The sequence below is a fragment of the Bufo gargarizans genome, chromosome 10, assembly GCF_014858855.1.
Source record: "Bufo gargarizans isolate SCDJY-AF-19 chromosome 10, ASM1485885v1, whole genome shotgun sequence".
In the NCBI taxonomy this organism is placed as follows: Eukaryota; Metazoa; Chordata; class Amphibia; order Anura; family Bufonidae; genus Bufo; species Bufo gargarizans.
In genome coordinates this window covers 73374850-73399029 of record NC_058089.1, presented here as the reverse complement: position 1 = coordinate 73399029, position 24180 = coordinate 73374850, and the positions used below count along the sequence as shown (strand labels likewise).

Sequence of the window (24180 nt, the reverse complement as noted above, 5' to 3'; positions counted from 1 at the left end):
GAACATTTTGCATAAATTTCACCCAAAAGCCAAATATCCCTAAGGCCTCTTTCAGACGGGCGTCGTGGGAAAAGGTGCTGGCGCGTTGCGGGAACATGTGCGATTTTTCCGCGCGAGTGCAAAACATTGTAATGTGTTTTGCACTCGCGTGAGAAAAATTGGCATGTTTGGTACCCAAACTTCTTCACAGAAGTTCGGGCTTGGGATCGGTGTTCTGTAGATTGTATTATTTTCCCTTATAACATGGTTATAAGGGAAAATAATAGCATTCTGAATACAGAATGCATAGTAAAATAACGCTGGAGGGGTTAAAAAATAATTTAACTCACCTTAATCCACTTGATCGCACAGCTGGCATCTCTTCTGTCTGTCTTCCTTTGCTGTATGCAGGAACAGGACCTGTGGTGACGTCACTCCGGTCATCACATGATCTTTTACCATGGTGATGGATCATGTGATGGACCATGTGATGACTGGAGTGACGTCACCACAGGTCCTGTTCCTGCACAGAACACAGACAGAAGAGATGCCGGCTGCGCGATCAAGTGGATTAAGGCGCGTTACATTTTTATTTTTTTTACCCCCTCCAGCGCTATTTTACTATGCATTCTGTATTCAGAATGCTATTATTTTAAAATAATAATAATGATCGGGTCTCCATCCCGATCTTCTCCTAGCAACAGTGCGTGAAAATTGCACCACATCTGCTTTTGATTTTCACGCAACCCCATTCATTTCTATGGGGCCTGCGTTACGGGAAAAAACGCAGAATATAGAGCATGCTGCGATTTTCATGCAACGCACAAGTGATGCGTGAAAATCACCGCTCATGTGAACAGCCCCATAGAAATGAATGGGTCGGGATTCAGTGCGGGTGCAATGCGTTCAACTCATGCATCGCATCCGTGCGGAATACTCTCCCGTGTGAAAGGGGCCTAACTTTTTGTGAGTAGTGCCTTCTACAGCCTACAGGTTTCATCTACTTCAGGTTTTGCAGACTAGCAAGACTTGTTCTGACAGCTCAATTTGAACCACGCTTGATAGCTCATAATTAAACGTAATCGGTCATCACAATTCTGGACTATTATCTGAAGCAATACATACAGTACAGACCAAAAGTTTGGACACACCTTCTCATTCAAAGAGTTTTCTTTATTTTCATGACTAGGAAAATTGTAGATTCACACTGAAGGCATCAAAACTATGAATTAACACATGTGGAATTATATACATAACAAAAAAGTGTCAAACAACTGAAAATATGTCATATTCTAGGTTCTTCAAAGTAGCCACCTTTTGCTTTGATTACTGCTTTGCACACTCTTGGCATTCTCTTGATGAGCTTCAAGAGGTAGTCACCTGAAATGGTTTTCCAACAGTCTTGAAGGAGTTCCCAGAGATGCTTAGCACTTGTTGGCCCTTTTGCCTTCACTCTGCGGTCCAGCTCACCCCAAACCATCTCGATTGGGTTCAGGTCCGGTGACTGTTGAGGCCAGGTCATCTGGCACAGCACCCCATCACTCTCCTTCATGGTCAAATAGCCCTTACACAGCCTAAAGGTGTGTTTGGGGTCATTGTCCTGTTGAAAAATAAATGATGGTCCAACTAAACGCAAACCGGATGGAATAGCATGTCGCTGCAAGATGCTGTGGTAGCCATGCTGGTTCAGTATGCCTTCAATTTTGAATGAATCCCCAACAGTGTCACCAGTAAAGCAACCCCACACCATCACACCTCCGCCTCCATGCTTCACGGTGGGAACCAGGCATGTAGAGTCCATCCGTTCACCTTTTCTGCGTCACACAAAGACACGGTGGTTGGAACCAAAGATCTCAACTTTGGACTCATCAGACCAAAGCACAGATTTCCATTGGTCTAATGTCCATTCCTTGTGTTCTTTAGCCCAAACAAGTCTCTTCTGCTTGTTGCCTGTCCTTAGCAGTGGTTTCCTAGCAGATATTCTACCATGAAGGCCTGATTCACACAGTCTCCTCTTAAAGGGCTTCTGTCGCCCCACTAAAGTAGTCTTTTTTTGGGGTGGGGGGAGGCAAGTTAAATTCCTTATACTGCGATATGAAAATATAATGCTCTTACTTACTTTCCTTCAGCAGTTTCTTCTAAGGCTGCTTTCACACTAGCGTTCGCTGGTCCGCTCGTGAGCTCCGTTTGAAGGAGCTCACGAGCGGACCCGAACGCAGCCGTCCAGCCCTGATGCAGTCTGAATGGAGCGGATCCGCTCAGACTGCATCAGTCTGGCGGCGTTCAGCCTCCGCTCGCCTCCGCACGGACAGGCGGACAGCTGAACGCTGCTTGCAGCGTTCGGGTGTCCGCCTGGCCGTGCGGAGGCGTGCGGATTCGTCCAGACTTTCAATGTAAGTCAATGGGGACGGATCCGTTTGAAGATGCCACAATGTGGCTCAATCTTCAAGCGGATCCGTCCCCCATTGACTTTACATTGAAAGTCTGGACGGATCCGTACTAGGCTATTTTCACACTTAGCTGTTATATGCTAAAAATAATGCAGACGGATCCGTTCTGAACGGAGCCTCCGTCTGCATTATTATGAGCGGATCCGTTCAGAACGGATCCGCCCGAACGCTAGTGTGAAAGTAGCCTAAAAACGAACTTTATAATATGTAAACGAGGTCTCTACCAGCAAGTAGGGCGTCTACTTGCTCTTCGGCGCTGCCAAAAATCACCCCCCTCATCCTGTTGATTGACAGGGCCAGCCGCGATCTCCTCCTCCGGCCGGCCCGGTCAGCATTTCAAAAATCGCACACTCCTTAGAACTCCCTCAGTGCGCCTGCGCCGATGACATCACCGAAAGAGAAGACGGCAAGCCTCCTCATCTCAGAGCGCCTGCGCCGAATGAACACAGGCGAATGAACACAGGTTCTAGAGATGCGTCTGCTAGAACTCTGTGTGGCATTGACCTGGTCTCTAATCTGAGCTGCTGTTAACCTGCGATTTCTGAGGCTGGTGACTCGGATTAACTTATTCTCCGCAGCAGAGGTGACTCTTGGTCTTCCTTTCCTGGGGCGGTCCACATGCGAGCCAGTTTCTTTGTAGCGCTTGATGGTTTTTGTGACTGCACTTGGGGACACTTTCAAAGTTTTCCCAATTTTTTGGACTGACTGACCTTCATTTCTTAAAGTAATGATGGCCACTCGTTTTTCTTTACTTAGAATTTGTATTATTGCAAGAAAAAAAAGCAGCTAACAGTCTATTCAGTAGGACTATCAGCTGTATATCCACCTGACTTCTCCACAACGCAACTGATGGTCCCAACCCTATTTATAAGGCAAGAAATCCCACTTATTAAACCTGACAGGGCACACCTGCGAAGTGAAAACCATTTCAGGTGACTACCTCTTGAAGCTCATCAAGAGAATGCCAAGTGTGTGCAAAGCAGTAATCAAAGCAAAAAGGTGGCTACTTTGAAGAACCTAGAATATGACATTTTCAGTTGTTATACACTTTTTTGTTATGTATATAATTCCACATGTGTTAATTCATAGTTTTGATGCCTTCAGTGTGAATCTACAATTTTCATAGTCATGAAAATAAAGAAAACTCTTTGAATGAGAAGGTGTGTCCAAACTTTTGGTCTGTACTGTATGTAGTATTGCACAGCAGTACTAACAAAGCATCTTAGTATCGTTTTGAACCCTGAAAGCGGGTCAATGGAGGGCAGTAGGAACATTACAAATAGCAACCTGGACTCTCTATAGCAGGCGTGCTCAACCTGCGGCCCTCAAGCTGTTGTAAAACTACAAGTCCCACAGTGCCCTGCTGTAGGCTGTTCGGGCATGCTGGGAGTTGTAGTTTTACAAAAGCTGGAGGTCCGCAGGTTGAGCATGCCTGCTTTATAGTCTAAGACTGTGGCGACATATTCCTTTTAAAAAGTACCTGCTTATCTCTCCAGAAAAGTGAATTTTAGTAACTACTTGCATCCCCTTGTAATAACAATTTCGAAGCATCTATTCTTATGACTCTATAATGTCCCACTCATTTATTATTGCTGTTAGATGAATTACTTACAGTTTGCATTAAAAAGTCCAGCTGGGTGTTATCAGTTGGGAGTGTGTCTCTGCACAGTCTTACACTATCCAGTCAGTGCTGCCAGTGTCAGACTGTGCAAGGACACACCCCTAACCGATAACACCCATCTGGACCTTAGATTCAAATAGCAGTTGAAGAAAATGCTAAAGAGATGTGAATACCCCTTTAAAGTTCAGAAAGGCAAGAAGCTTAAAAGGGTTGTGAACCCAGATATATCCCCTTTTTTACCCAGGCAGGCCCATTGAGATGAGCATCAGAACATGCTCTCCCTTGCCCTGCGCTGAATCACATGGGGGAAAACGCTTTTTCACTTGATCCGGTGAAGTACCGGGTATCTACTAGGCAGAGGCTTCTTCTAGCTATGCTCCCGGTAACATCACCGCCACTAATGTAAAACAGGCCAGGGCAGCGCTAAAGCTGCCCATTAGTGCTGGTGACATCACCGGGAACACTGCTAGGTGAAGTCTCCGCCTAGCAATGTAAGGCTACTTTCACATTAGCGTTTTTCTTTTCCGGCATAGAGTTCCGTCACAGGGGCTCTATACCGGAAAAGAACTGATCAGGCATATCCCCATGCATTCTGAATGGAGAGTAATCCGTTCAGGATGCATCAGGTGGTCTTCAGTTCAGTCATTTTGACTGATCAGGCAAAAGAGAAAACCGTAGCATGCGACTGTTTTATCTCCAGCGGAAAAAAACGGAAGACTTGCCTGAATGCCGGATCCGGAATTCTTTTTTCCATAGGAATGTATTAGTGCCGGATCGGGCATTCAAAATACCGGAACGCCGGATCAGTCCTTCCTGTCTGCGCATGCGCAGACCTTTAAAAATGAGAAAAGAAGAAATACCGGATCCGTTTTGTCTGATGACACCGGAAAAACGGATCCGGTATTGCAATGCATTTTTCTGACTATTCAGGAATTTTTCAGACTGATCAGGATCCTGATCAGTCTGGAAAAATGACATGCGTTTGCATACAGTTTGGCTCCCGGAATCAAACAACGCAAGTGTGAATATACCCTTAAATAACTAAACCTTTGATGAAAAACAAAGAGGCAACAGCACTAATTAGACGCTCTGTGCCTTTGCCTTTAATTGGATAGGCAAGTACAAATCCATAGAAGGTATATGGGGTCTGTACTCCATATGCTTGAAAAGCCAGACAGAGCAAATGAAAATCAAAAGAGAAACTGCTCTGAGTAGTGCTGCTGCCCATCAAAGGTTTTAGTTACCCTTTAACTTGTGAGTTCTTAAAAATAATTTTATGTTAAGTCCTAAGTGACAGTTCAGTGAAATCACAGCGTCTGTCACCAGATTATGCTGTCCTGTGGGCAGCGTCAAAGGACCTGATGGGTCGAAGAATTTACACAAGACAAATATAGTCTCCCTCAACCTGTACATACCTTGAGCTTCATAAAAATCTGTGCTGCCTGTTCAAAGTCCCAACCATTGTCCTGAAGACACCTGTTAGGACATATGTATGGTTATAAAGTGAGAAAGTATCGAAACACAACTCTAGGGCACATTCAAACAACTGTAATGTAGAGCTGTACATTATGTGCCAGAATAGAGGGAAAATAATTCTTACTTTTGAGACCATTCTGCATTCATTCCTGAGAACAGTGAAAATGCTTGCACCATATCTTGGGGCACAGGTGCATGGACAGGTACTGGGCTGCTGGAAGGAGTAGGAGCTGGTGTGGCAAATGCTTTCCGAATCTCTTCTGTGGTGGCATTCCTTATGAATTGATCATCATTCACCAAGAGGAGCCTGACAACAAAGATACTTGTCAACCAATGTTATCAATAAAGTATCACATTAAGGGTCCATTCACACATCCGTAAGTGTTTTGCGGACCCGCAAAACAAAGAAACCTGCAATGTGCGATCCACAATTTGCGGACCACACATCACAGACACTATAATAGAAAATGCCTTTTCTGGTCCGCAATTGCGGATAAGAATAGGACATATTAAAACAAATATTTTTTTTTATCGGTAACGGAATTGCGGATCTCGAAAATACGGATGCGGATCCCGAAAATGCAGATTCGTATCCGTTACAGCCCCATTGAAAGTGAATGGGTCCGCAAATTGCGGACGTGTGAATGGACCCTTAAGCTGCATATTAAATTTGCATTTCTAGTCTTAAAGTGAAGGCTTATCAGTGTGTCATCACTTTGTAACATGGAAAAAAACACTTTAAAAGGGAGTAAGTCCCTGCCCATGCCAAACTGCTGATGGGAGGGCACTAAAACATACCTTTTGGTGAGTTTTTATCATCAATAGCAGTGTAAAGTGTCCTCAAACAATTCAGTTCAGTTATTCCTGTGCCCCTGTTCATAATTTTTTATAAATTCTCTAGTGAATGGTGTCGGTCTGGCGGCACGGCGAAATAGCGGAAGGACGGACCCGACAGGGTGAACAGCCTGTCGGATCCGTCCTGCCACAAGTGTGAAAGTAGCCTGATATGATGGAAAAGAACTGATGTATTGAATACAATCGCCAGCAAAACCGATTTATCATGCATGCAAAAACATGAGTCTCTTGCTGAACAGACCCTGACATGTTCTGTATTGCTCATGTGAAAGAGCCCTTAGCAATTCATTCACAACTGATACCAAGAATAATAAAGGAACAGTACAATATAGAGGCATAAAACTATATCATAGATTGTAAGCTCTTGCGAGCAAGGCCCTCACTCCTAGCGTTTCAGTTGTATATTAGCCAGTTACGTTGTGATATCTTTTGTTTTGTACATGAACCCCCTGAATTTGTAAAGCGCTGCGGAATATGGTGGGGCTATATAGATAATTATTATTACATACTCCAGAATTGTTATTACATAAGCAAGTTACTAAAACAAATATCAAGTGAGGTGGTCTTTACTAAACACCATGCTAGTGTAAAAAATGGGGTCATTTATCAAACTGGTGTAAAGTAGAAATGGCTTAGGTGACCATAGCAACCAATCAGATATCACCTTTCATTTTCCAAAGGAGCTGTCAAAAATTAAAGGCACAATCTGATTGGTTGCTATGGGCAACTGAGCCAGTTCTACTTTACACCAGTTTGATAAATGACCCCATAAGTCTAAGTTAACATAACTGTTCAGCTGTCCAACTTACCCTCCATCAGTGCCTGGCACAGCTATGAACACCCGTGTAAAAGCACGTACAGGATCACTAGACTGCCCCTCAACTAAAGGAGTAAGAAAAATAGATCAGTACATATTTTTGTTTTTCAGGTGTGTTTTTTTATGCTTCTTTATTAAATTAGACACATTAAAGGGGTTGCAAAATTCAGTAAGTTGCATTTATCATGTAGAGAAATTTAAAACAAGCCACTTAGTAATGTATTGTTATTATCGATATTGCTACTTTCACACTCAGTTGATGCGGATCAGTCATGGATCCGTTCAGATAATACAACTGTCTGCATCCGTTTGCATCACCTTTAACATAGCCATAACATGAACACCACTAAAAGTCAATGGGGGGCGGATCCGTTTTCTATTGTGCCATATTGTGTCAGTTAAAAACAGATCCGTCCCTATTGACTTACATTGTGTGTCAGGACGTATCCGTTTGCCTCCGCATAGTCAGCAAGAAAGCAGCGCTTTGGTGTCCGCCTCCGGAACGGAATGGAGGCGGAGGCAAACTCATGCATTCTGAACGAATCCGAATGCATTAGGGCAAAACTGATCCGTTTAGGACTGGTTGGGAGAGCCCATGACGGATCTCACAAACTGAAACCAAAACGCCAGTGTGAAAGTAGCCTTAAACTACAAGGTTGGAATCATCTTAGTCACCAAAGTGTCAAAAAGATCATAACTGTACCCAAAAGGGGAAGCGTGCCGAATATGCATCTCTCTACCTAGCTATGCAAATGTTTGCAAGGAGCTTCACTCTGGAGATCTACTTCACAAAATAATTACATTTGGGAAATTAATTAGGTATGATGTCAGATGACAGGACATATTACCCTTCTACATTGTGTATTACACTACTGTGAAGTGAATGTGGCAGTACACTTGAATCATCTCTACACTACTGCATGCAAACACTCACCTTTAAATACACCGTTCACCACAAAACACAGTAGTGTGTTCTGTAAGAAGGAAAAAAATATCTAATTAGTGAGCTATAACAAGAAATACAGAGTAACCCTAGACCTGCAAAAACACGAACAAGTGGCTTAAAAAGAAAGTGAAAAGTGGTCTGGGTCAGAGAGAAGGGAAAAATAATAATACTGATAGTATATAGAGGACAGTATCAATGTGATATACCCATCCTCTATTTGGAGAAAAGAAAACAACCTAGAACCCCAAAGATTAAAAAGTATACTCACAGACTGAGCAGTAATGTCTACAACAAATGAATTGAGATCATGCTGTGTACGAGGGAGCTCATTTAAGAAGCTAACAACATTAAGGCGCTTGTGTTTCAGTAGTTTAAAGCGTCGCCCTAAGAAGAAAGGGTTGAAATTAAATGTGTTGTTTTTTACTATAATCTATTCTGACACTTGTTTCACACAGCATTAAATATTGCAAGAAAAGACTACTCCTACCTGGATCACGTAATCTTTTTAGATTTCTGCTGTTGTTAAAATACTCTCCAAGACTGCTTCTGTCAAAATACAAGCCACATCAGAGAAAACAAAAACTGAGGGAGGAAGGGAGGAAGGAGCATCACTCACCTAGAGGGATTCTGTCCTTGCCCACAAGCAATGCTGAGCGAACAGCAAGCCTCATCGTGGTATACATTAAGGAGGCCTTCACGATCTTCACTGTCATAGCACACGTAATATCTGAAAAAGTTAAATAATAAATAAAAGCACAAGTCACACAAAAGTACTGCATAGTCCGCTCATTGCTATAGCAAACTCCGTCCAGCAATAACAGAATCAACCTTTTTCTTGGAGCTGGTGTCTCTAAATGCAATCTAGGTTTACTTCATTCTCCCACACACCGCACCGACCTCTCCTGCTTTACAATCATAAGTATTTTTGTGAGCAAAACTAAAATGGGACCTGGTCACCTGGGACCTGGTCACGTGGTCTCCCAACAAGTTTAAAATGTACCCATCATTTTTCAGTAGTAAATATGCATACACAAGTTTTATCAATATCTTCTTGAGAGGAAAAGTGGCATTATGTAAAACTGAAACAAAATAAAAGTAGACACATTTGATATCTTCGTGTCCGTAACAACCGCTCTATAAAAAGAAATTAGCACATGATCTAAAGCTGTCAGGCGAACGCATAAAAAAATAAAATAAATGCTGTGCCAGAACAGCCATTTTTGGTTACCTTGTCAAAGCAATAAAAAAATCATATGTGTCACCTTATCCAGCAATGGGGGTCACTTTTTGGGAGTCTCTACTAGGGATGCATCATGAGGTCTTTAAATGTCATATGGCAACCTAAATTATCCCAGGGAAATCTGCCCTCTAAATCCTTATGGCGTTCCTTCCCTTCAAATCATAAAGTAAAATGTATTCCAAGAAAACAAACTCAGAATGGTTTGGATAAGTAAAAGCATTCCAAAGTTGTCAAATATACAAAAAACCACCTGGCCCTTAAGGAGAAAAATGGCACGGTCCTTAAAGGGGTTAGCCAATTTCAAGAACCCCCCCCAGAAGTGCCAGGCCCCTCACTAGTAATATACTTTCCCGCACCACCACTGCTTCTCCCTGTACACAGATGAAAACATCCGTTTTTAAATTGCACAAAAATCTTTGCATAGTAAATATAAATAAACTTTATTGACAATGTAAAAATACATACATGAAGATAAAAAAAAAAGGCAGCACAAAGGTGGAACACAAGGGAGAGGAATAGGAGCCAAGGAGGGGCTGGCAGGTCAGCACACCAGAAATCAGGGAAAAATATATTAAAGGGACACTGACAGGCCCAATAAGCATATATATCAGTACAGGTCTTATAAAGTGTATTAAAATCATCTAAGTATCCCCCCTGTCCACCTTATAAATACAGTAAACTGAAGTTTTATAACCTGCTTGAATCGTGTTCAATCTCCACTTGCGCCCAGCCAGCCGCCCCCAACTGCCGTTTTAAAGCGCCGCCCAGCTCATCAATATTCACTTTGCTGGGCGGCTTCTGCTGTCCCCACTCTGAAGCGCTGCGCTGAACAGTGTCTGGCGCATGCGCATAATGCAGAGGCTGAAGCGGCCTCTAAGATGCAGACTGTACGCAGGCGCGATGTGATCCCGGCCAGTGAGGGTGCCGGGCGCATGCGCTGAAGATGAGACAGAGGCCGGTGCCCATAGGATTGTATTGGGCATGCGCCGGATCTTGTGAAGTCGGGGACAGTAGCAGCCGCCCAGCGAAGTGAATATTGATGAGCTGGGCGGCGCTTCAAAGCGGCAGTTGGGGCGAGGCCGGCTGGGCGCTTGTTGGGATGAAACGCCGCCCCTTGGGCAGATTGAAGACGATTCAAGCAGGTTATAAAACTTCAGTTTACTGTATTTATAAGGTGGACAGGGGGGATACTTAGATGATTTTAATACACTTTATAAGACCTGTACTGTCATATATATACCTAAATATGCTTATTGGGCCTGTCAGTGTCCCTTTAAGATAATCAGATGCTGGTCACCAAGACACCTCAAGACAATAAGCCCCAAGCAATGGCAAATTGAGACAAATGTGAGGATAAACAGACTTGGTGATTAAGAGAAAATGATAAGCATACCCTGAGTGGTTTGACGATCTCTCAGCCACCTCCTGACCCAACGCCGTTTCGCCAGTCAATCTGGCTTTTTCTGGGGATGTGAAATAATGAACAAACACTCCCCTAATATACTGCCCACACAGGTGTGTGAAAGGATTAATTAAAAACTTAGGTAACACCCCCATCAGTAGTCGTGGAGCTCCATGACTACTGATGGAGGTGTTAGGAGGTATTACCTAAGTTTTTAATTAATCCTAACACCTCCATGTTTACCTTAATATATTTTTCCCTGATTCCCTGATTTCCCCTCCTTGGGTCCTATTCCTCTCCCTTGTGTCCCACCTTTGTGCTGATTTTTTTTTTTATCTTCATGTATGTATTTTTACATTGTCAATAAAGTTTATTTATATTTACTATGCAAAGATTTTTGTGCAATTTCTTTGGTTATACTATATGTATAGTTTCATTTGAAAAAGGAGACTGGTGATGGTTTGTTGATGTGGACGTATTTTCTCATATGTATGCAAACATTTTCACACTTTTTAATATAGAGAGGGGGGGGGGGGATTCAGTTGCCTCTTTTTTTGCACTTTTTCACTTATAATTCAGGCATCCAAAGGGACCCCAGTTAGAGGAGAACAGTCTCTATATTTTGAGTGCTATGTACTGAGCAAATGAGAAGACAGAAGCAATAATAACCGGCTTCTGCCATCTGTTTGGAACGGGACAAGCTTTAATCTTGTGACGTACACAGTATGTATGGCTTTCCAGATTAAAATCCAGTGCCAGGCTCTGCAAATGTATGGCGATTGGTCACTAAGAGGAGCTGCACTGTGGCTCAATCTGGTCAATACTGATTATGGTAAAAATGACTGGTTCATTTCGAGTAAATGACCAGCGTTTTCACAATGCTCTCTGTCAGTTAATGCTGCCCTACATAGGGCATCTACTCACTGTTGAAGAAATCGCAAAACCAATGCTTTAATATCATCTGTTGCAAGATAACTGCCCTGAAAAATGAAGACAGAAACCAATTATTAGTCATTGATCATAAAGTAGTGAACTAAAGAGAAAAAACTAAGGCAGGACCTTACCTTGCAAGGAGGGAGTGTTGTGGGGGTTTCTACATCAAAGGTGATTGGAGGAGGAAGGTCATGTCCATCCTATTAAAGTGAAAGAATAGAAGATATACCAGGGGTGAAAATTCAAGGAAGAAAGAAGAACACTGTATATTAATATTACTGCCACTAGATGCCAACTATCACTGATAAAACATCTACATATACAGACAATACATAGTGATCTCACCAGTCGCAGGAGTTTGGGAAAACGTTCTCGCAAGGCACTGTCATCCAGGGCAAAATCCGCAGGTCGACGGACAAATAAACAGGAATAAGGAGAATATTAGTTCTGGCAAACAGTAAGCCCAGCCCCACCGTGGCCATGCCTCTACAATACCCTGATAGTAGGGAATGTGGAACTACAGCCACAGCTCTGCTGAAGAACACCTTTGCATGCTCTAGGGTATGTAAACTGTCCCATTTGGTGATTAGCTCTGAACTTGTTTGATTATTCATGGAAGACAATGGCATACAACTTCCAGAAACAGACTATAAAGTGCAAATTATTGACACTTCTTGCTCAATAACCAAAATTATATGCAAAGAAAATACTGCTTTCTAGAATACTACTAGCAAGGTCAGCTAACACTGGACTAAGACATGACAGCAATCCACTAGGCTTCTTCTCAGCAGGGTCCTACAATGAGTACAACACAGGGAGGAAGCACAAGTACAGTGGCTGCTGATATGGTGACTATACCACTGGACATATAACTCCTTTCATCATCTTGGTTTGGTCACTGATTTGCATTACTTATAGTGAGCTACCATACAAAGATAAAAATGTGTTCCTTAAAAAGTGATACGCAAAAACATTTGAGGCAATCTGAAAGGCGACTGGTGGATGAAATAAAACAAAAGAATGTAATGATGAATTAGAAGAAAACCAGCAGAAAAGAAGAAAACAAAAAATGATATATGATGTGCAAGTGGCAATGTGTGGCCTGGTATGGTGAAAAGCAGGAAAATGAAGGTGGCAGAATCGCCAGAAATGAACAGCAAGCGGTGATAACCACGGGTAGATCCTATGACAGTACTGGAAAACCACATGCTGCATGCTGCCCATCCACCTCCAACTCCTCCATATTACATCACTGTTCCACATTTATAAACAGGTTCCAGACAGGGTTGCCTTTTTCACTGCTCAGCCTCGGAGCACTATTGCCAGGGTTTGGAGGCTCATTAGCAGATATTTTTCCTCCTTAACTCTTTAAGGGCACAATGCCCATCCTCCTGGCAAGGAGGGTTCCAGAGACACATGGGTTACACAGGAGGACATGCTTTAGGCTTAACATTTCAACCGCCTCCTTCAGTCTTCATCTTCTCGTGGCTGTTATAAGGTCTGCCTTAGGTTGCTCCCGCCTGGGGAGACTTACCCGTCATGGACCAAGCAACCACAATGTGACACAAAAAATAAAAGCGGACGGAGACAGCAAGTTCTGAATGGAAATGGCTGGCACTGGAGTAACAAGTGACCTTGAGAGACAGCCAATAATGGAGTCCTCCTACCCAAGAATAGGGAGGAGCAAGAGGAAGACAGGGAGAGCAGCACGCACCAATTAATGGATAAAAACTGACAAAGGACATATTTCGTGGCATGAGCGAGCAATGATGTGTCATGGCATAAGAGTAAAATAAAATGGTACTGTAAAAGTAACAGAAAATGAGAGATCAATAAGGGTAAAAGGAGTATACTAAAAGAAGAAAACTGATAGATATGAGTGTTGCAAGTGTGCTTACAAAACAATATATATATATTTTCTAAAAAGATTCATATTACATAGGTAGCTCACATTGCTTTGTCACAATTACTAAATATGGATACTATAAGAAAACAGGTGCACAAGTGATGTATATATGTACACACATAGGATGAATATCATGGGGGGCACTACAAGTGGGTTTACAGTGCTCCCTAAGAGACTAATTATACGAAGGCACCCAAATGAAGCCAGCCAGTAAATGTGCCTCCATCTGCTGGAGTCTCACCAGGGAGCTGCCTCGGCATCCGAAGCCGCAGAAAGCTGACATTCTAGTACTTAAAATAAGAAGCAGATCATTTTCTCCACAACGTGATTAGCATAGGATACCAGCGTGTAATTCCAATGAAACATAATGCGTTACAAAATTTTCTTCTGCCAGTGAAAACCAGAGAATAACACACATCCTTTTTTCTAATCTCTTTTTATATTCCGAGATTTTTTTAATTCTATTTCCTAAACATAATTACGGGGGTCATCTTGTCTGAGCATTAACAGCATTTAGAAAACTGCTTTAAGGCAGCCCCATGGGCCATAGACACAATGGTCAAGAGGGGACCTCACTGACTTTATGGGAGAGTTTTCTGGGCATGCTCTGTGACCTGTGCAGAGGGCATTGTACAAGAAGAGACTAGATGAGACAGGATCCAGCATTCGCAATAGGTGATTGTCAGAGCTGTTCTGTCATCCCAATCCTGCCTGTAATATCACCTCTGTGTATAGATAAGATAACTGCAGTAAAGTGATCTGTACAGACCAAGTAGTGGCACCAATTAGGGTTAGTGGCCAGTGCAGAAACTGCAGGATTTGATAGTTTTGGAAAATTATAATCATCAAAAATATTTTAAACATAAAAACGTGATTTAAACTATAGGTAATTTTCTGATGACACGTTCAAGCAGTAACACTGAAATACATTGGAGACTTAATTAAGCTATTTAAGCCTCTGATGTGGTATTAAAAAAAAAGTCTCAAGTTGTGGCCCACGCCATATAGCAAAATAATTTGCAACTTTTTGAACTCAATAGTGGTGACAAATGGGGCAGAGCTTAGCACCTCCCGTGAGGTTATAGCTCAAATCCGTGCCACTCCGTGGCTTGCATAGATAGCCAAAGAGGCGACTAATATACTAAGAGGCATTTGACTTAACTCAGGTGCATTTTACTCCAGGGCAGAGGGAAAAGGACTGGTGTATGGGAACAAATCCCAACCATTAATTTAAATCAATCATCCAATAAGTTTGTCTGTATGTCTTAAGCAGAGCCGTACATCATTACCACAAAATACCACACAAAATTCTGCTCAATTAGCTTTGTCAAATCGGGCTACAGTGTCAGACTGACCTGATGTATGAAGTTTGGTCTCTGAAGAGTTTGCAGAGTGGATTCCCATCTAACCACAACATTTCCAATTTAAGGCCTTTTATCTTATCCAGGTCCTTTTCAGACCTCAGCTGTACACAGAAAACATAAGAAAGGCAATTTATAAATGGCTCCAAAAAACTGCCCCAGTGAAATCCTTTTAATATGCATACACAACCAGCAATGCTCGATTCCTAGTAGGAAAAACACTGGATTGTATCACTACTACAGAACAAGCTGCCCAAGTCACAGTAGACAAGTGGATGATCAGTGCATCGTGAAAGCATTGCAGAAATGTAGCTGATAGTAGGGGCATTGTGTTGCACCTAATATTTAACATCCTAGTGCATTCTAGTTAACATCCTAAGGCTCCATTCACACGTCCGTAGAGTGTTTTGCGGACTGCACATTGCCGGCACTAATCGAATATGCCTATTCTTGTAAATTTTGTTTTTATTAGCAAGCATAATAAAAGCGATAAAAGCTTACAAGAGTATAGAATGAGTATATAACAATCACCATTACAGATACATGTTTGTGAGCAATATATTCTATTATAAAACAGCAAAAAGATATTGTTTCCTAGTTCTGAGCAAAGAAAGAAAAATCACACGTAAAAAATAAAAATAAATAAAAAGAAAAACCCTTCTACTGATTAACATTAGTGTGTAATCTATTCAAGATTCGTATTCTTGTCCGCAATTGTGGACAAGAATAGGATATGTTCTATTTATTTTTTTCAGGAAGGGAATTGCGGACCCGGAAGTGTGGGTCTGGGCAGCACATTGTGCGGCCCCACAGAAATGAATGGGTGCGCGATTCCGTTCCGCAAAATGCGGAACGAAATTGCGGATGTGTGAATGGGGCCTAACAGCTACCCATAGGAGCACAGTTTTTCTTCTAGTCCAGAAGAAGTGCTGTGTAAGGGATGGGCTATAAAACAGTTGCATCAGTTAAGAGACTACCAACAGTTCTGAGACTGATACATACACAAGTGTGAAGTGAGTGCACATGTATTGTCTTGACTGAAATAAAAAATAAAAAATTAAAAATAAAAGCTCAATGGTGCATTTTTTATGGATATTGCTTTTTCATTAATTAATTTTTATGGAGAAAATACTGTCATATACTGTGTCTTAATGATGGTGCCTTTGATGCAGAGAGACATCGGGAGAGAGGTAAAGTCTTTCCTATAAAATTTCCCTACCTTTAGGGTAACCACATACTATTCTACCATAAATTGCCATGATTTGGCAGCAAGGCTCATTGGAACAGCAATTCATAGTAAAACCGCACATGTTTTCGTTACACAGTTCTTGGCCATGCAGCAAAAAGTGCAGTGTGACTGCCATGTCTGAAAATACAGACGTGTCTTATTTTTACTTTGCACTTGACTCAACATATCCTGAAATGTGTGAAGCGAGTTTACTAGCTTCAGGAAAAAAAATACATTTCGCAATTCCTGTGGGGAAACCCAGTAGGGTGTGAATTGCAGCCTGTCAAGGTTTTTGCCATTGTATTCAATTTGTTTTGGAAGAAATTGGACACATTCAAGAAAATGTAAAGGTGGAAGCATCTGCACACTTAGGGTAAATGCACACGTCCAGGATTTATGTGCGGACAAATCCGCACTGAAATCTACAGGGAAATCCATGCGGTCAATCTGCATCAATAGGTAAGGATTTTACTGTCCCCATTGAAGTGAATAGAGAAAATCCGGATCGGAAAAATAAAATAAACTGACATGTTTAAAAACTGAAAAAAATGTTCATCGCTTGCATGAGAATTTAAAATTCTCAAAGAATACAATTTACACGACCTACGGTGCGGATTTTCTGCACGCAAATTTGCACCCAATCCTGATCATGTGCATTTAGCCTTACCATCCAACTCCATGCTCCTTCAATAAGACACACAAAAGCACCATGCTTTCTTAAATGGCATAATAAAATAATTAAAAGCAGTCTCAAAGGGGGGAAAAAGTGCACAGAAAAGCATGTGTTTTTCAAATATGCCATTTACATGAGTGTTTTAGGCTACTTTCACACTTGGGTTGTTTGATTCCGGCAGGCAGTTCCGTCAATCTGTATGCAAATGGATACCATTTGTAGATGGATCCGGATGCAGATCCGTCTCACAAATGGATTGCAATACCGGATGCAGATCTCTCGGGTGGTCATTAAAAAATGATCTGGTATTTATCTTTTTCCCATTTTTTAAAGTGTTTCCGGAACACAAAGCCGGATCCGGCATTAATGCATTTCAATGGAAAAACGAGATTTTTGTGAACTCACCTTGTAAAATCTCTTTCTCGCTTTATTCATTGGGGGACACAGGACCATGGGTATAGCTTGCTGCTGCCACTAGGAGGCGACACTAGGCTGAAAGCTGTTTGCTCCTCCCCTGCAGGCTATACCCCCTCCAGCCTGGAGAGAGCATATCAGTTTGTGCTTCAGCAGTAGGAGAAACACACCGAAACAAAACAAAACAGGAAGACCACAGTCCAACCAAACAACCGAACCTGACCTCAGTCCCAACCGGTAACTTGGACCACTGGTCTCAGTAGAAACCAACAATGGGTGGGTGCTGTGTCCCCCAATGAATAAAGCGAGAAAGAGATTTTACAAGGTGAGTTCACAAAAATCTCGTTTTCTCGCCGATATCATTGGGGGACACAGGACCATGGGACGTCCTAAAGCAGTCCCCAGGGTGGGAAAACCGCTGACTCCACCTCCACAGTCGAGCCACTACACTGCGGCCTGTAAGATCCTACGGCCAAGAGCCGCATCCGCCGATGCGAACGAATGCACCTTGTAGAACTTGGTGAAGGTGTGCAACGAAGACCAAGTCGCTGCCTTACACAATTGAGACGCCGATGCGTGGTGAAAGTGTGCCCAAGAAGCCCAGACCGCCCTGGTCGAGTGAGCCGTGACGCCAGGCGGAGGAACCCTGCCTTTGGAGCGGTAGGCCTCGTGAATGGCCGATCTAATCCACCGAGCAATCGCCACCTTGGATGCCGCCAAACCCTTCCGAGGACCCTCCGGAACTAGGAACAGAGAGTCCGCTCGCAGAAAGGAGGCTACCGCGGCCAGGTAGATCCGTAAGGCCCGCACCACATCCAGACGATGAAGCGCCACTTCCCTAGGATGAGAAGGTTTAGGGCAAAGCGAGGGGAGGACAATGTCCTCATTGACATGGAACGCCGACACCACCTTCGGCAGAAACGACGGCACCGTCCGGAGCACCACCTTATCCTGATGGAACACCAAGAAAGGCTCCTTGCACGACAGTGCCGCCAGTTCCGACACCCGACGGATGGACGTAATGGCAACCAGGAATGCCACCTTCCACGACAACATGCGGAGGGAGACTTCCCTCAGGGGTTCAAACGGCTCGGACTGAAGTGCCACCAGCACCAAATTCAGGTCCCAGGAATGCAACGGCGGCCGATATGGAACCGCGGTGTGCGCAACACCCTGCATGAAGGTCTTGACGGGCCCCAGCACTGCCAGCGTACGCTGGAAAAAAATGGAAAGGGCCGAAACCTGCCCCTTCAGCGAACTTAGGGACAGACCCAGCTCCAAACCTGCTTGAAGAAAGGCCAACACCGTAGGGAGGGAAAAACTCCTGGAGGGGAGGTCCTTGTCCTCACAGAATTTCAAGAACGACCTCCACGTACGATAGTAGATTCTCGCCGAGGAGGGCTTCCGAGCCCTAATCATCGTTCGAACGACCGCATCCGAGAAACCCCTGTTCTTCAGCAGGAAGGTTTCAATAGCCACGCCGTCAAACGCAGCGTATGTAAACCCTGGTGGAAGACTGGGCCCTGCGAGAGCAGGTCGGGCCTGAGTGGAAGAGGCCACGGCGCGTCCCCCAGGAGCAGAACGAGCTCCGAGTACCAAGCTCGGCGCGGCCAGTCCGGGGCAATCAGGAGCGTTAGAACACCCTCCATCCTGATTCTGCGAAGAATCCGCGGTAGGAGCGGCAGTGGCGGGAATACATACAGAAAATTGAAGTCGCCCCACGGTGCCACGAGTGCGTCTACGTCGTAGGCCATCGGATCCCTTGCGCGAGACAGGAAGCACGGGAGTTTGTGATTCAACCGAGATGCCATTAGGTCCACTTCCGGGCGACCCCACCGGAGGCAAAGGTCCTCGAACACCTCCGGGTGGAGAGCCCACTCCCCCGAATCCACCGTCGTTCGGCTGAGGAAATCCGCCGTCCAATTGTCCACGCCTGGGATGAAGACCGCCGAGACCATCGGGACATGGGCTTCCGCCCACTGCAGAATCCTCGCGGCCTCGTCCATCACCGGTCCGCTGCGCGTCCCCCCCTGGTGATTGATGTAGGCGACCGCTGTGGCGTTGTCCGACTGTATCCTGACCGGACGGCCCCGCAAATCGGTGGTCCAATGGCAAAGGGAGAGGTAGATGGCCCGGAGCTCCAGGATATTGATGGGTAGTCTGGACTCCGACAGAGACCAGACACCTTGGGCTGTCCGAGTACCGAAGACCCCTCCCCAACCGCGGAGGCTGGCGTCGGTCGTAATCACCGTCCATGACACCGGCAGGAACGACTTCCCTGACGACAGGTTGTCCGGAATCATCCACCAGGCGAGAGCCTCGCGAACGGGCTGAGGCAGCGAGATCCTGATGTCCAGTGAATCCCGGGACTTGTCCCAGGAGGACAGGATGAGCCGCTGAAACACCCTGGTGTGGAACTGGGCGAACGGTACCGCCTCGAATGAGGCCACCATCAGCCCCAGAACTCGCATGCAGTTGCGAATCGATACCTTGCGATGCCGGTTGAGCAGAACCACTGCATTCTGAATGCCCAATCTCTTGTCCAGAGGGAGACGGACCACGGCGGCCTCGGAATCCAACGTCATACCCAGGAACCTGATCCGAGTGGTCGGAAACAGGCATGACTTCCTTCGGTTGAGAATCCAGCCGAAGCGAGTGAGCGTGCTCATCGTAATCCGAAGGCTGTCTGCGCATTGCGGCGCCGACGGGGCTTTGACTAAGATGTCGTCCAGGTATGGGAGAAGGGTAATGCCCCTGGACCGCAGAATCCCCAGAAGTGGTGCCAGAACCTTCGTGAACACCCGCGGGGCCGTCGCCAGACCGAATGGTAGCGCGACGAATTGGAAGTGATCCGACTGGATGGCAAATCGGAGGAAACGCTGGTGCATGGTAGCAATAGGTATGTGGAGATACGCATCCTGTACGTCCAAAGACGCCATGTGCTCCCCCTGCACCAACGAGGCTACAACGGAACGAAGGGATTCCATTCTGAACCTCTGAACCCGCAGATAGCGATTCAGAAGCTTGAGGTCCAGCACCGGTCTCACATCGCCCTCCTTCTTGGGGACCACAAACAGGTTGGAATAAAAACCTGTGAAACGCTCTTCTGGAGGTACCGGAGAAATAACCCCCCGCAGAAGTAAGGACTGGACGGCGTTCAAGAAAGCCGCGGCCCGGACGGGATCCCTGGGAGGCTGGGAAGGGAAGAAACGGTTGGGGGGAAGGGACCTGAATTCTATTTTGTAGCCCGAGGAAACTACCTCGAGCGCCCATGCGTCCGGAATGTGGGCGTGCCAAATGCCCTGGAACAGGAGAAGACGCCCCCCCACCTGAGAAGGTGGGGACAAACCTTCATGCGGAAGGCTGCTTACCTGGCGCTGTGCGAGGTTGCTGGGCACGTGGACGCCAAGCCTGCTGGGGCTTAAAGGATGGGCCCTTCCGCCGATCCTGGTTGGGTGGTCCCGCCGCGGAGGTGGGGGCTGAACGGGTGCCCGAGAAACGGCGAAAGGACTGGAAGCGTGAGGACGCAGGCCTGGACTGAAAAGGCCGCTTCGCTTTGGGTTGGGGCAGATGGGTGCTTTTGCCACCCGTAGCTTCTGAGATTATGACATCCAGTTTCGGCCCGAAAAGCCGAGCCCCAGAAAACAGAAGCTTTAGGAGAGAGCGTTTAGAGGAAGAATCAGCCTTCCAGGCCTTGAGCCATAACTCCCTGCGTACCGAGGTGGCGAGAGCTGAGGCACGAGCGACCATCGATCCAGCATCCAGTGCCGCTTCACAGATATATTTTCCCGCATGTGAAATTTGGAGCGCAGACAATTCGAGCTCAGCAGGCGGGAGGTTGGACAAAATGTCCTGGCTTAACCGGACGGACCACTCCGAAACCGCCTTGGCTACCCAGGCGGACGCGAAAATCGGACGCAGCGCCGAACCGCTCGCCGTAAAGATTGACTTGGAGAGCGACTCTACGCGACGGTCCACCGGGTCCTGGAGTGACGAACCATCCGCTACCGGAATGGTCGTAGATTTTGCCAGTCGAGCCACCGGCGGATCCACCTTCGGCGGGGAGGACCACAGTTCCACTGTCTCGCGTGGAAAGGGGTAGAGAAGGTCCAGGCGCTTTGGGATAACAAAACGCAAACCTGGCTGGTCCCAAGCCTTGTTAACCACAATAGAAAAATCCTCGTGCAACGGGAAAGCCTTAGGAGTCTGTTTCGCACGCAGAAACGACACCCCTTGTTGGCTAGTGGAGGGAAGATCCTCCTGAACCCGGAAGGTATCCCTTATTGCCGAAATCAGGCTATCCACCATGGAAGCAATCTAAGAGTGCTCCAGATCCATATCCGCATCAGAATCCCCGAGCTCACCCTCTGACAGTGCGTCGCCTAGCAGGGAGGACGCCTGTGACTGGGATCCAGTAGCAGGGGGGGATGCAGAGGCGTCAGAGGAGGAACGGTTACCTGCTCTGGGGCGCTTACTAGGAGGTCTGCCCCTGGTTTGTGTGCAATGCGGTTGCGCGGATTGCACGGGTGGCGATTTATCTACCAAACGACCCAACAGAGAAAGGGTGGAATGGGAAACCTTAGAGAGGTCCTCCACTGCCCGAGACAGGGACCTTGCCCAGTCTGGTTCCCCCTGAACAGGGCGATCTAAGGCTTCTGTGGGCTGCAGTGTCCTAGGGGGATTGCTCTGCGCGGGCTTCTGACAAGCCGAGCACAGTGAGAGTGACTGGCCCCGAGGGAATTTGGCTGAACACACTGAACAGGCATAGTGAGTGGTCACACAGGTTGCCTGAGGGGGGTCAGTGGCTGGGTCAGACATGGTTTGATATCCTGCTGAACGGGGTATCTATCTCCTACCAGAGTGGAGCGGGAGCCAAGGTCCTGTGTCCACCACGCTGCGCTGAGAGGAAGAGGAAGTTTCAGCAGGGCGGGAGAATAAGCCACGCCCCCTGACAGCCCGGGAGCGGCAGGATAACGAAGAGGGCCGCAAGCGCCGCCCACCCCTGTGCACGTGACCGCAGCCGCGGCCAGCGTGCCTAAGTCCCCGATAATATGGCTGCTCAGAAGGGGCCGCTTCGCTGCAGCAGAGGGGAAGAGCCCGACACCGCCGTGCGGCCGCGAAGATCCCGGCGCGCCGCGAATAGCGCATCTGCCCTGCGCAGTGCCGTCTGCGACCGCACGGAAGACGCTGCCGTGCGCGATGCAGCGGCGAACAGAGGGAGACGGAGCGTACAGATCCGCGACAGGTGCCGGCGGAACTCACCGGGTGCGGGAGCGCGGGCGGGCGGGCAGGCAGACGGGCGGGCGCTCAGGGGCACTGGTGCCGTGCAGTACGGCACGCTGTTATACTGTGAGTGGGGGGGGGAGGCTAGGGGAGACGAGTCACTTACCTATCTTCATCTGTAGACTTCACCCTCAGTTGAAACACCAGCAGGACCACCCTACGACCGCTGGCACAAGGCAACAGGGGTCCGGGCAGAAGAGGGCTGAAGAAAGGGTAGTCCTGTAGCTGGGGGGAAGCAGGGGAGCGAGGCTGCCCTGGTCCGCTTTTTCTTCTTGGGGCGGCAAGGCGGTGGACGAGGTACACCGGCCCGCCTCCCGGGGGTGCAGGGACGCAAGCGACCCTGGACCCCCCATCCGGATTCTGGAAAAAATAAAAAATAAAATAATCAAAGTGCCACCCTGCAAAGCAGGGAGGTCTGCCTCCTACGACACTAAGCTAAAAACTGATATGCTCTCTCCAGGCTGGAGGGGGTATAGCCTGCAGGGGAGGAGCAAACAGCAGGGGAGCAGCAAGCTATACCCATGGTCCTGTGTCCCCCAATGATATGAGCGAGAAATAATGCATACGGCATTCGGGCAAGTGTTCAGGGATTTTGGATGGAGAAAATACCGCAGCATGCTGCAGTATTTTCTCCACCCAAAAACCGTACAGTGACTGAACTGAAGACATCCTGATACATACTGAACGAATTGCTCTCCATTCAGAATGCCTTTGGATAAAACCGATCAGTTTTTTTCCGGTAAAGAGCCCCTAGAACGGAACTCTATAGCGGAAGATTAACACTAGTGTGAAAGTACCCCAACTTTTTTTTTTTTTTCACAACTTTTCCCATTTCAATTTATTCATTCCAAATTTGTATGTGAGGCTTGTCTGCAACTTGTGTAAGCACAAATTAAGGCACAGTGTAGACCTGATCTTAGAGAAATTAAGGGACTCACCATGTTCTCAGACAGGTTAAGAATCTTCAGATTAGGAGCTTTATGATGAATTTCTGACATATGGTCAAGTTTATAGAGTTTGTTGTTACTAAGATCCAAAGACAGCAGCTGTTGTAGAAACAAAACAGTGAAAACATGGAGCTACAATGAGAACCAACTTTTTTCCCTCTTATTTAAAGCTTACATTTTCTTCATAAACATCTGAACTATATTTCAGATAAATCACTAAAATGTTTTCATGTTTTAATCATGGTAAATACAGGTAGGTCCCAACTAAGGGGGTCATTTATTATCCAGAAATACACCTATATTAGGCACATTTCTGGTGCAGCTTGAGGCGCAACTATGCGGCTTTCCCAGCTCACGGAAGGTCTAAAACGCTGGTCTTAATAAATGACCCCCTAAATATCAATGTTTGAACATTTTTTAGGACATGTGCAGTGTTCCTTCTAAGCTGCATGCCCAGGCTTGGACTTATACAGGTGAATACCCCAATGGGCCCATGAGAAAGATGCGCCCCTTGTCTTCCACCCCCCGCACAAGTGGCACATAATCACAAATACAGGGGAGGGACACAGAACTAGGCCTCAAGGCTTGGGAGAGGGAAAGGGTTACCTCCTAGGAAGCACCTAAACATAGCCCTGACTCCTGTCAGTAT

At 46.0% G+C, this 24180-nt stretch overlaps 1 protein-coding gene across 3 annotated transcripts in view; it reads right to left on the bottom strand.

The window, feature by feature from the left end:
• NXF1 (nuclear RNA export factor 1) overlaps window positions 1–24180 on the bottom strand; it is a 75205-nt gene that overhangs the window by 5632 nt on the left and 45393 nt on the right. The window contains exons 9-20 of one of the 3 annotated variants that reach the window (XM_044269418.1): window positions 23523–23630; window positions 14981–15090; window positions 12065–12101; window positions 11851–11919; window positions 11711–11766; window positions 8761–8871; window positions 8632–8684; window positions 8413–8528; window positions 8133–8172; window positions 7191–7263; window positions 5651–5833; window positions 5466–5526 (exon numbers count right to left, since the gene is read on the bottom strand). In XM_044269418.1, coding sequence (XP_044125353.1) covers window positions 5466–5526; window positions 5651–5833; window positions 7191–7263; window positions 8133–8172; window positions 8413–8528; window positions 8632–8684; window positions 8761–8871; window positions 11711–11766; window positions 11851–11919; window positions 12065–12101; window positions 14981–15090; window positions 23523–23630 — 1017 coding nt within the window. Of the gene's footprint in view, window positions 1–5465; window positions 5527–5650; window positions 5834–7190; window positions 7264–8132; window positions 8173–8412; window positions 8529–8631; window positions 8691–8760; window positions 8872–11710; window positions 11767–11850; window positions 11920–12064; window positions 12102–14980; window positions 15091–23522; window positions 23631–24180 lie in introns of all 3 variants that reach the window. The other 2 variants (XM_044269417.1, XM_044269415.1) reach the window with 2 other exon arrangements.